At 43.2% G+C, this 12,401-nt stretch overlaps 1 protein-coding gene and 1 non-coding gene across 2 annotated transcripts in view; both read left to right on the forward strand.

Annotated features, from left to right (window-relative positions):
- Window positions 1-12,401, forward strand: part of LOC126278188 (lachesin-like) — a 656,873-nt gene that overhangs the window by 290,966 nt on the left and 353,506 nt on the right. The window contains exon 2 of the mRNA XM_049978103.1: window positions 6,650-6,783. Coding sequence (XP_049834060.1) covers window positions 6,650-6,783 — 134 coding nt within the window. The remainder of the gene's footprint in view (window positions 1-6,649; window positions 6,784-12,401) is intronic.
- Trnas-uga (transfer RNA serine (anticodon UGA)) lies at window positions 5,727-5,801 on the forward strand. The gene has a single exon. It is a non-coding gene; the product is annotated as a tRNA-Ser (tRNA).

Below are 12,401 nucleotides of genomic sequence, written 5' to 3' on the forward strand. Positions count from 1 at the left end.
AGCTGTGTCGGAACGTGGGTACCTGTGAGGAATTCACCCAGCCTGATGTCGGAAACAGTGTAAAAATCACATCCAGGGTTGCCGGCACTCCGACATTCGTCGTTAATCCAACGGGAAGATTTGATCTCAACTCCACACTACTACCCGAATCCCGGAAGCGTCGTGCTGACACTCGCAGCTATTCAGGAGGGTCTACCGGCCAATTTTGCTTGCTCGTTTTGTACTTCTTCCGACCTGAGTCTTTATCATCATTATCTTCATCATCATTTAAGACTGATTATGCCTTTCAGCGTTCAGTCTGAGCATAGCCCCCTTATAAAATTCCTCCACAATCACCTATTCAGTGATAACATTGGTGCCTTTTCTGATGTTAAACCTATTACTTCAAAACCATTCTTAACCGAATCCAGGTACATTGTCCTTGGTCTGCCCCGACTCCTCCTACCCTCTACTGCTGAACCCATGAGTCGCTTGGGTAACCTTGCTCCTCCCATGCGTGTAACATGACCCCACCATCTAAGCCAGTTCGCCCTGACTGCTACATCTATAGAGTTCATTCCCAGTTTTTCTTTGATTTCCTCATTGTGGACACCCTGCTGCCATTGTTCCCATCTACTAGTACCTGCAATCATCCTAGCTACTTTCATATCCGTAACCTCAACCTTGTTGATAAGGTAACCTGAATCCACCCAGCTTTCGCTCCAATACAACAAGGTTGGTCGAAAGATTGAACGCTGCACAGATAACTTAGTCTCGGTACTGACTTCCTTCTTGCAGAAGAGAGTAGATCGTAGCTGAGCGCTGACTGCATTAGCTTTGCTACACCTCGCTTCCAGTTCTTTCACTATGTTGCCATCCTGTGAGAATATGCATCCTAAGTACTTGGAACTGTCCACCTGTTCTAACTTTGTTCCTCCTATTTGCCACTCAATCCGTTTATATTTCTTTCCCACTGACATTACTTTCGTTTTGGAGATGCTAATCTTCATACCATAGTCCTTACATTTCTGATCTAGCTCTTAAATATTACTTTGCAAACTTTCAATCGAATATGCCATCACAACTAAGTCATCCGCATATGCAAGACTGCTTATTTTGTGTTCACATATCTTAATCTCACCCAGCGCGTCTGTTGTTTTCAACATATGATCCAAAAATAATATGAACAACATTGGAGACAGGTTGCAACCTTGTCTTACCCCTGAAACTTCTCTGAACCATGAACTCAATTTACCATCAACTCTAACTGCTGCCTGACTATCCATCTAAAGACCTTTAATTGCTTGCAATATTTTGCCTCCTATTCCGTAATCTCGTAGAACAGACAATAACTTTCTCCTAGGAACCCGGTCATATGCCTTTTCTAGATCTATAAAGCATAGGTACAACTCCCTGTACCACTCATAACACTTCTCCATTATTTGCCGTAAGCTAAATATCTGGTCCTGACAACCTCTAAGAGGCCTAAACCCACACTTATTTTTATCCAATTGGTCCTCAACTAATACTCGCACTTTCCTTTCAACAATACCTGAGAAGATTTTACCCACAATGCTGATTAAACAGATACCTCTGTAGTTGTTACAATGTTTTCTGTTTCCATGTTTAAAGATTGGTGTGATTACTGCTTTTGTCCAGTCTAATGGAACCCGTCTCGACTCCAAGGGAATTTCAATTATCATGTGTAGCCATTTAAGACCTGACAATCCACTGTACTGGATGAGTTCCGACTTAATTTCATCCACCCCCGCTGCTTTATTGCACTGCAATCTATTGACCATTTTCTCCAGTTCCTCAAATGTGATCCTATTTCCATCATCATTCTTATCCCATTCTACCTCGTAATCTGAAACATTACTGATCGTATTTTAACCTACATTTAGCAACTCTTCAAAATATTCCCTCCATCTGCCCAAGGCATCCACAGGATTCAGTAGTAGTTCTCCTGACCTGTCCAAAATACTTGTCATTTCCTTCTTACCTCCCTTTCGAAGATTGCTAAGTACACTCCAGAATGGTTTTCCAGCAGCTTGACACGTAGTCTCCAACCTGTTTCCGAAGTCTTCCCAAGATTTCTTCTTGGATGCTGCAATTATCTGTTTGGCTTTGTCTCTTTCTTCAATATAACTCTCTCTGTCTACCTGAGTTCTAGTATGTAGCCAATTTTGATACGCCTTCTTTTTCCTTTTACAGGCCGGCTTGATTGTGTCATTCCACCAAGCTGTTTGCTTCATGCTACTTTTACACACTACTGTTCCAAGACATTCATAAGCCACTTCTAGTACTGTGTCCCTCTACCTTGTCCATTCCTTTTCCAATGACTGTAATTGACTACATTCAACTAACTGGTACCTTTCTGAGATCGCTGTTATGTACTTGTGCCTGATTTTCTTATCCAGAAGATTCTCCACTCTTATCCTCCTACATATGGACCTGACCTCCTGCACTTTCAGCCTCAAAATCCCAATTTCACTGCAGATTAGATAATGATCGGTGTCATCAAGGAATCCCCTGAATACACGTGTGTCCCTTACAGCCTTCCTCAATTCCTGATCGGTTGTTATATAGTCAATGACAGATCTGGTTCCCCTGCCTTCCCTGGTATACCTGTGAATGTTCTTATATTTAAAAAAAGAGTTTGTGGTTACTAAGCCCATACTGGCACAGAAATCCAAGATTCCTTTCCCGTTCTTGTTGGCCTCCATATCCTCTCCAAATTTACCCACAATCTTTTCATACCCTTCTGTTCTATTTCCAATCCTGCCGTTAAAAACACCCATGAGCAGGACACTGTCCTTGTCCTTTAACAACTACATCAGTGAGTGCCTCATAAAAACTATTCATCTTATCTTGATCCGTCGCCTCACAATGCGAATATACTAACACAATCCTAATTTTCTTGCTAGACACTGTCAAATCTATCCACATCAGTCCTTCATTTACATACCTTATGTTAACTACGCTGGGTTCCATTTCTTTCCTGATGTAAGGCCTTACACCCCATTGTGCTATTCCTGCTTTGACTCCTGTCTGGTAGACCTCTTATTCTCCCACTTCCTCTTCTTTCTCACCCCTTACCCGAATGTCACTAACAGCTAAAACGTCCAGCCCCATCTTCCTTGCACCCTCTGCCAGCTCTACCTTCTTCCCAGAGTAGCCCTCATTGATATTAATAGCTCCCCATCTCATTACCATTCGTTTGCCAAGTCGTATCTTAGGAGTCCCTGGTTTGTCAGTTAGAGGTGAGACTCAGTCACCTCCAAAGGTCCGAGGCATTTTGCTCGGATTGTTACCAGCATCATATTTAATGTACCAGGGAAGCAGGTTGCTAGCCTTACTTGCCCCGAGTCCCATTGGGTTTCACCCCTGACGGTTGAGGGACTAACCGGTGGATTTGGTAGTCTTTGCCGTATGGGCACAAAGGTGACCACGACTCAGAATATGTCCGAGATGCCCAGCCTTATTCCAAAGTAACTGGTATCCTGACTGTCGGGACCACTTACTTGGCCACTCATACGTTGCCCGTGGTTCATGAACTAGGACATGACTACAGGAACCCATACCTATGTTTTTATACCTCTGTATTTTCTTTCCTGGCTCTACTTGATAAGTTGTCAGCCTTTCAGGATTCATCTAACATTCAAATGTAAAATTAGTTCGAAAACACGAATAAATACAACTGGTTTGAATCAGAATGGTCTCTAGGTTTGCGTAGTGAACAGTATTGTGGATATATTTGAATTTGAAACAACTTGTACCCTTACAGGAGATTAACTTTCTATGTCTGTCAGTGGAACACGAACCGTATGTGCAAAGACACAAACGTCGTCTACTGAACAGTGTGGATATGCTATGTGTTAATTAGGGGAAGCTCCACCAACGCCTCCCACGTGACAGGGATACTACACAATGAAGCGAAAAGGAAAATAAAAACGTGTCAAAAATTGAGTTATAAACCTGAGTATTAGAATTAGAAATAATACACTAAATTGCATCAGCATTACCTGGTACGATGAGTAGCTAACTAATAAAACCAAGATAAGAATTAAATAGAAAACTAGTAACAATAGGTATGTGAACGATAGCTGCCCTCTATGGGCAGTATGTAAGAGTATAAAATAAATCGTAGGAACACAACCGTAACAGAGGTGGTTAAAAGTGATGCCAGTGTTTGCCGTGGGAATAGCGTAAAGGATATCTGTGTGGTACGTTCGCAGTAGCAGACGATAGACCAAAGATGTAATGGCGATAGGCGCATGCTTTCGGTCGCCATGGAGGCGAAGTTCGGTAAACTACAGACATGACGACAAGCGGATGCTGTCGGTCGCCATGGAGATGTATACACTTGGTGAGCCGCCAGGAACTGATAAACGTAAAAGTTATAGGTCTGTGACCCATCTGTGGGCTTCGCGCCACGATTGTAGTGGCGAAAGCAAGGCACTAGTTGGAAATACGGAGATGTGACCATCACTGGACGAACCAAAGCACACAGCTTAGAAAGTAGTTGAACTGGATCTTCGGCATAGGAAGAATATTGTAGCGATAGTCTTGAAGACGTCTCCATGACAACCGATGGCGTCAGTTTTAATTATGTTTCCTACAATGGTGTTCTTATGACTTCTATCACACTGTTTTTTACTGTCCACAGAGGACAATTACTGTTTTATATAGATTTTTATTAGTTTCTATATAAACCTTTCATCATTGGTTTACTGACGAATTACTGCTCATAGCATTAGTTGATCGTTCCATCAGTTCTTGGTATAACATTTTAGACATTAAGAATGAAGAGACACACTACACTGATCTAATATTAGTACTCAGTGACCACACAGTTTCCTTACTCGGCATTCCCAGCTGTAGATACTACTCATAATTCCATCCAGGCCAAGTTCTAAATAACCCCTCTTAACCGAATGGCCCATTTTCCTTTATTGCAGTTACTATAATTCCCCTTGAGCCGTTGACAACTTCACTTTGTTCAGTCACAGCTGCCTCACTTACCTGCTTTTGTTCAGTCACAGCAGCCGCACTTATACCTGCTTAATATCACTAGTACTTATCCCCTACGTTTGTAATTAAGGCCCTAGTAAAGACGGGTAACTGGAAGTAACAGGAAGTAAAGTGGTGAAAGGTGGTCGTGAGTCGTGCTTGGGTAGCTCGGTCGGTAGAGCACTTTCCCGCGAAAGGCAAAGGTCTCGATTCCGGTACGGCAAACAGTTTCAGTCTGCAAGGGAGTTTCAAAACAGGGAACATTCTGCTGCATAGTGAAAATTTCATTCTGGGAGCTTTATTTTGACTGTCTCGTCTCTGGAACATGTCACGAAAGTTTATTGTTCAATTTATCTCTTTCTATGATCTACTGTTGTAATTTTTATAATGTTAATTAGTTAATCTGACATATTTTATTTTACTTAAATAATCTTAGATGGCATTTACAATGACATAATCCCTCTTCCTTTATTCCTAAACCTGACATTAACAGTTTTCATTTCTTGAAATGGAGATCATCCGTAGATGAACTATTTTAAAATCTTTGATCCAACAAAACTCACAGCTTCACGTACATACCTTTGTACCTGATGATGGCGTAACCGTAGAAAACATGAAACTTCCTGACAGATTAAAACTGTGTGCCGGACCGAGACTCTAAACTTCTGTGAAGTTTGGAAGGTAGGAGACGAGGTACTGGCGGAATTAAAATTGTGACGACGGGGCGTGAGTCGTGCTTGGGTGGCTCAGTCGGTAGAGCGCTTGCCCGTGAAAGGCAGAGGTCCCGAGTTCGAGTCTCGGTCCGGCACACAGTTTTAATCTGCCACGAAGTTTCATACCAGCGCACACTCCGCTGTAGAGTGAAAATTTCATTCTAGCAGAAAATATGTTTGTAAAATAAGTAACAAATACTGTAAAATATTACACCAGTGTTGTGTGAGTTTTCATTAACACTGCTCACGGTAGTCACTGGTCATGAAATTTAGTGTATTATTTCCATTTTTAATACTTTTAATACTTAATTTATTATTCTGATACTTTTGACACGGTTTTACCTTACGTTTCGCCTCATTGTTTCCTGCCTAGGCCATTCACGAGGTGTTTGGCGTAGATTCTATTTAACACACAGCGTATGTACGTTCAAGCTGTTGCACATATGGTTCGTGCCCCACCCATCACCCTCACTCATCACCTGAGGCCATACTTCCTTTCATTAATTTTGTTTTACTTTGTGACTCCTAGTCTTTAACTTACATTGTTTCTGTGTACCTCTAAGCTGTAACATTATCTCTATTCTAGAGATTGTTGTCAATATGATGATAATCGACTAAAATCGGTTACCATTTTTTCAAACATTTTATGCTATCAAGACCATTGAAAAATATTGAAGATATTTGAAGTATTTGTAGCTGCTATGTCCTGGTGGCACGATTCCACATTTATGTGTTGACATGTCTGACAAAAGAGGGCATTCGGGTGCACTTACGGCTGTTCTCGCGTTTAAGTGCTGGTTAAAGTTTCGACTTGTTTGTGTCGTAGAAGAAAGTCGGGCAGTTGTTGGCGCAGCCGACTGCTAGCTGCTCCTGACGAGCACCTCAGTACCTGAGCTAGCGCAGCCCCGGCTCGTTCAGTGACGCGCCCTTCCCACTTGTTGTAGCGCCGGACTCGTGGGCGCCGCCGCGGCTGTCGTCGCCGGAGCCGGAGTTCGCGGCGCCCATCGGCAACCTGACGGCGCCGGTGGGCCGCGAGGCCGTCCTCTCCTGCGTCGTCGACAACCTGGGCAAGTACAAGGTGAGGCCCGCGCCGCGGCTGCCGCCCTGCGAGGACCATCCAGAAACATGTGCATCTTCATTTGTAAAATTAAATTAAAAATATTTACTGCCAATGGTGACCGGTAATCTCCCGATCAGACTACACTAAATATATGTACAGAATGGATTTGGAGGGTAATCTGTTAATGACAGTAAAATATAAAATACTTACGTAATACCTATGATGCCAGGCGGAGGCGGTGAGTGGAGCAGGTATCGTGGAGCCACGGACGGCAACTGCTTAAGACAGTAATAGGGTTGTTCCTTAAATAACGACCGTCTATCACATTCTGTCAGTAACAACCAATCAGGTACGCAAGAAGTAAAACTGTTCACACACACACACACACACACACACACATATATATATATATATATATATATATATATATATATATATATATATATATACTCCTGGAAATTGAAATAAGAACACCATGAAGTCATTGTCCCAGGAAGGCGAAACTTATTGACACATTCCTGGGGTCAGATACATCACTTGATCACACTGACAGAACCACAGGCACATAGACACAGGCAACAGAGCATGCACAATGTCGGCACTAGTATAGTGTATATCCACCTTTCGCAGCAATGCAGGCTGCTATTCTCCCGTGGAGACGATCGTAGAGATGCTGGATGTAGTCCTGTGGAACGGCTTGCCATGCCATTTCCACCTGGCGCCTCAGTTGGACCAGCGTTCGTGCTGGACGTGCAGACCGCGTGAGACGACGCTTCATCCAGTCCCAAACATGCTCAATGGGGGACAGATCCGGAGATCTTGCTGGCCAGGGTAGTTGACTTACACCTTCTAGAGCACGTTGGGTGGCACGGGATACATGCGGACGTGCCTTGTCCTGTTGGAACAGCAAGTTCCCTTGACGGTCTAGGAATGGTAGAACGATGGGTTCGATGACGGTTTGGATGTACCGTGCACTATTCAGTGTCCCCTCGACGATCACCAGAGGTGCATGGCCAGTGTAGGAGATCGCTCCCCACACCATGAAGCCGGGTGTTTTCCCTGTGTGCCTCGGTCGCATGCAGTCTTGATTGTGGCGCTCACCTGCACGGCGCCAAACACGCATACGACCATCATTGGCACCAAGGCAGAAGCGACTCTCATCGCTGAAGACGACACGTGTGCATTCGTCCCTCCATTCACGCCTGTCGCGACACCACTGGAGGCGGGCTGCACGATGTTGGGGCGTGAGCGGAAGACGGCCTAACGGTGTGCGGGACCGTAGCCCAGCTTCATGGAGACGGTTGCGAATGGTCCTCGCCGATACCCCAGGAGCAACAGTGTCCCTAATTTGCTGGGAAGTGGCGGTGCGGTCCCCAAGGGAACTGCGTAGGATCCTACGGTCTTGGCGTGCATCCGTGCTTCGCTGCGGTCCGGTCCCAGGTCGACGGGCACGTGCACCTTCCGCCGACCACTGGCGACAACATCGATGTACTGTGGAGACTTCACGCCCCACGTGTTGAGCAATTCGGCGGTACGTCCACCCGGCCTCCTGCATGCCCACTATACGCCCTCGCTCAAAGTCCGTCAACTGCACATACGGTTCACGTCCACGCTGTCGCGGCATGCTGCCAGTGTTATGGACTGCGATGGAGCTCCGTATGCCACGGCAAACTGGCTGACACTGACGGCGGCGATGCACAAATGCTGCGCAGCTAGCGCCATTCGACGGCCAACACCGCGGTTCCTGGTGTGTCCGCTGTGCCTTGCGTGTGATCATTGCTTGTACAGCCCTCTCGCAGTGTCTATATATACGTGTGTGTGTGTGTGTGTGTGTGTGTGTGTGTGTGTGTGTGTGTGTGTGTGTGTGTGTGTGTGTGTGTCAGAGCATTGAAAGACCTGAATCGATACAAGGCCCTGGGAGTAGACATCATTCCAGTAGAACTACTGACAGCCTTGGGATGGCCAGCCATGTCTAAACTCTACCATCTGGTGAGCAAGATGTATGAGACAGGTGAAATACGCTCAGCCAATCCCAAAGAAATCATGTGTTGAGAGATGTGAAAATAACCGAATTATAAGTTTAATAAGTAACGGCTGCAAAATACTAACGCCAATTCTTTACAGACGAGTTATTCCGAAAATATTTTTGAGCCTGTCTCCACTATAAAAGATGGCCAATACCTAGATGGCGCCATTGACTCTTCTCGTTATATTTCATACCTCTCAGAGACACTCCACACTCCTTCCTGTTGTTCAGAAGTTCCCATTAGCTTATTGTTGCGGCATACTGAAAAAAAATAATAATGAACTCAAGCATGTATTTCTTTTCGTCAGTAAGAGAAAACTTGTACATTCCTTTAATTTCAGAAAGCATTTTCACTGATAAGATAGTCGCATTTCTGTGACGAGGGCACCCCAATGAAGCATTTTTTTATCTGGCTGAGATCTTTTACCAGTAATAATAGTAAGGGGCTAGCCACTTAGTGTTTCCGTCTCGAAAAAATTAAGTTAGATAAGTTTCCTTTTGTTTAGTTGTAGAATACTTTTCAGCTTAAGAAGTATACGTCTTTACAGATGAATGAAACACTGGTAGAAGCCGACATCGAGGAAGACCGGTTTGGATTCCGTAAAGATATTGCAACACGTGAGGTAACACTGACCAGAGAACTTATATTAGAAGATAGATTGAGGAAAGGCAAATCTACGTTTCTGGCATTTGTAGTCTTAGAGAAAGCTTTTGACAATGTTAACTGGAATACTCTCTTTCGAATTCTGAAGGTGGAAGGGGTAAAATACAGGAAACGGAAGGCTATTTACAATTTGTACAGAAACTAGAGGGCAGTTATAAGAGTCGAGGGACATGAAAGGGAAGCAGTGGTTGGGAAGGGAGTGAGACCGGTTCGTAGCCTATCCCCAATGTTACTCAATCGGTATATTGAGCAAGGAGTAAAGTGAACAAAAGAAAAATTATTAAAATCCATGGAGAAGAAATAAATAACAACTTTAGCGTCCGCCAATGACATTGTAATTGTGTCAGAAATAGCAAAGGACCTTGAAGAGCACTTGAATGGAGTGGACAGTGTCCTGAAAGGAGGATACAAGATGAACATCAACAAAAGCAAAACGAGGATAATTTGATATAATCGAATTACGTCGGGCGATGCTGAGGGAACCAAATTAGGAAATGAGACACTTAAAGTAGTGAGGGAGTTTTGCTATATTGGGAACAAAATAACTGATGATGATCGAAGTAGAGAGGATATAAAACGTAGACAGGCAGAGGCAAGAAAAGCGATTCTGAAGAAGAGAAATTTGTTACCATAGAGTATGAAATCGTTTCTGAAATTATCTAGAAGCATCCCCCAGGCTCTGGCTAAGCCAAGTCTCCGCAATATGGCTTCTTTCAGAATTGCTAGTTCTGCAAGGTTCTCAGAAGAGCTTCTGTAAAGCTTGGAAGGTAGGAGATGAGGTACTGGCAGAAGTGAAGCTGTGAGAACGGAGCGTGAGTCGTGCTTGGGTAGCTCAGTTGATACAACACTTGCCCGCGAAAGGCAAAGGTCCTGAGTTGGAGTCTCGGTCCGGCACATGGTTTTAAACTGCCAGGAAGTTTTCGTTTCTGAAAGTATTTGTATCGAGTGTAACCATGTATGGAAGTGAAAAATGGACGATAAATAGTGTGGACAAAAACAGAATAGAAGCTTTTGAAATGTGGTGCAACAGAAGAATGCTGAAGATTAGATGGGTAGATCACATAACTAATGAAGAGGTATTGATTAGAATTGGGGAGAAGAAACGTTTGTGCCACAACTTGACTAGAAAAAGGGATCGGTTGGTAGGACATGTTCTGAGGTACCAAATTGTTACTAGAGGCTAACGTGCAGCGTAAAAATCCTACAGGGAGGCTAAGAAATGAATACACTAAGCCGATTCAGAAGAATGTAGGTCGCAGAAGGTACTGGGAGATGTAGAGGCTTGCACAGGCTAGAGTAGCATGGAGAGCTGCATCAAACCAATCTCTGGACTGAAGACCACAACAATATAATAGTTATGCAAACGTTAATAATAGCTACACGTATGCATACAAAAAATGTAATAGACGCCATAGCAAGAATTTCGTCAAAATGTGATTAAAGTATATAGAAGAGAGACACCCAGTGATAAATGGGTATGAGAATATAGATAGCCGTCTGTGAGGATTTGCAGAAAACGTGTGGTCATATTTCAGCGAAGACAGAGCTTGACTCACCCCTATCGTTCCCACATAGACGGCGTGGAACTACCTACGTAGATTCACCATCCAGTGGAAGGCGTTGTGAGAGCTCCGACAACGAATGGAGTTATACTGGAGTGCAGGCAGACGTATAGAGGTGCATATCAGATATTGCAGACTGCTAGTAGACGTTGCTGACAGCAAAAATATAACTTGAGTGATGTCGATGGTTCTATTGTTTCGGCGTACAGGCGTCTCTCCGCAGTTTGAGTGGATGTCGAATTCAGAGCTGTGACAACGACTAGCTCTTAACCCTTCTAATACTGTGGGGCCTGTAATGACCGAAGGGGCGTAATTTTCTGTAAAATATACTTTTCTTCCTAGTCCTAAAAATTATGAAAAATTCTGACTTTTCATGAATTAAGTAATGGGTTCATAATATAATTATATAACTTCTTGAAAATATTTAGTGTTGCAGAAAATCAAGAAAGAACCACTGAATACCATCGGGGTCAAATGCGACCCCAATGCTCTCTTGCTGTATTATTACCCAATATATATATTGTTGTAACGTGTGATTGTTGCCGATGCTTTATAAGCCGACAGTTATGCGTTCCATAGAAGTGGAGACTATTACTGTGTATGTTGCATTTAGTGGAATATGTCTCGTCACCTATCCGAAGACGAAGTGCTTGAAATATTACTGCAAGATAATCCTCTATCCTGTAAATCAAATAGTGATATCAGCGATATAGTTTCTGATGTCTCATGCAGCGTCGGAGAAATTGTCGTCTTAGAAGAGAATATTCCTCATTCAGACGGAAGTTCGAAAGCAGATTTGGACAGCGCAGCGCCTGGACATGACGTAACACATATTCCTGACTTGTGGCATTTCCTGGTAGAAATCCATTTCGGCAATATATTCCTTCAAAACCATGAAAATATTGGTTGAAAGTATGGGCTGTATGTGATAGTGGAACGTCTTAGGTTCTCAATCTCCAAGTTTACAATTAGGAAAGCAGCTCGTCAGAAGAAAGCCAGATAAAATTATTTCCCCATTACTTCCATCAACAGTACACACACAAAACAAAGGAAGGTGTCCGTTTTCTAAAAGGTCTGAGGATAGAAAATTCACCGATAAATGTTCAAAATGTGGATGTTCGGTGTGGAAAAACCACTTTGCAATTTATTGCTGTAAGTGTAATGGGTCATAAATGTCAATTCGGAATTTAAGTTAAAATGTAGGCTTTTTCATGTTTGTAAATTTTACAGAAATAGGTAATTTAAAAAATATGCATTTTAATTTAATGTAATATCACTGACATCATGTTTTAGATTGTGGAAAAATAAGGACTGTGATTTTATTCTACCATTATTAAAACTATCCTTAATACAAAATAAATTCCTTTGGGGTCACTGAAGACAC

This window comes from Schistocerca gregaria, chromosome 6 (genome assembly GCF_023897955.1).
Source record: "Schistocerca gregaria isolate iqSchGreg1 chromosome 6, iqSchGreg1.2, whole genome shotgun sequence".
Classification (NCBI taxonomy): Eukaryota; Metazoa; Arthropoda; class Insecta; order Orthoptera; family Acrididae; genus Schistocerca; species Schistocerca gregaria.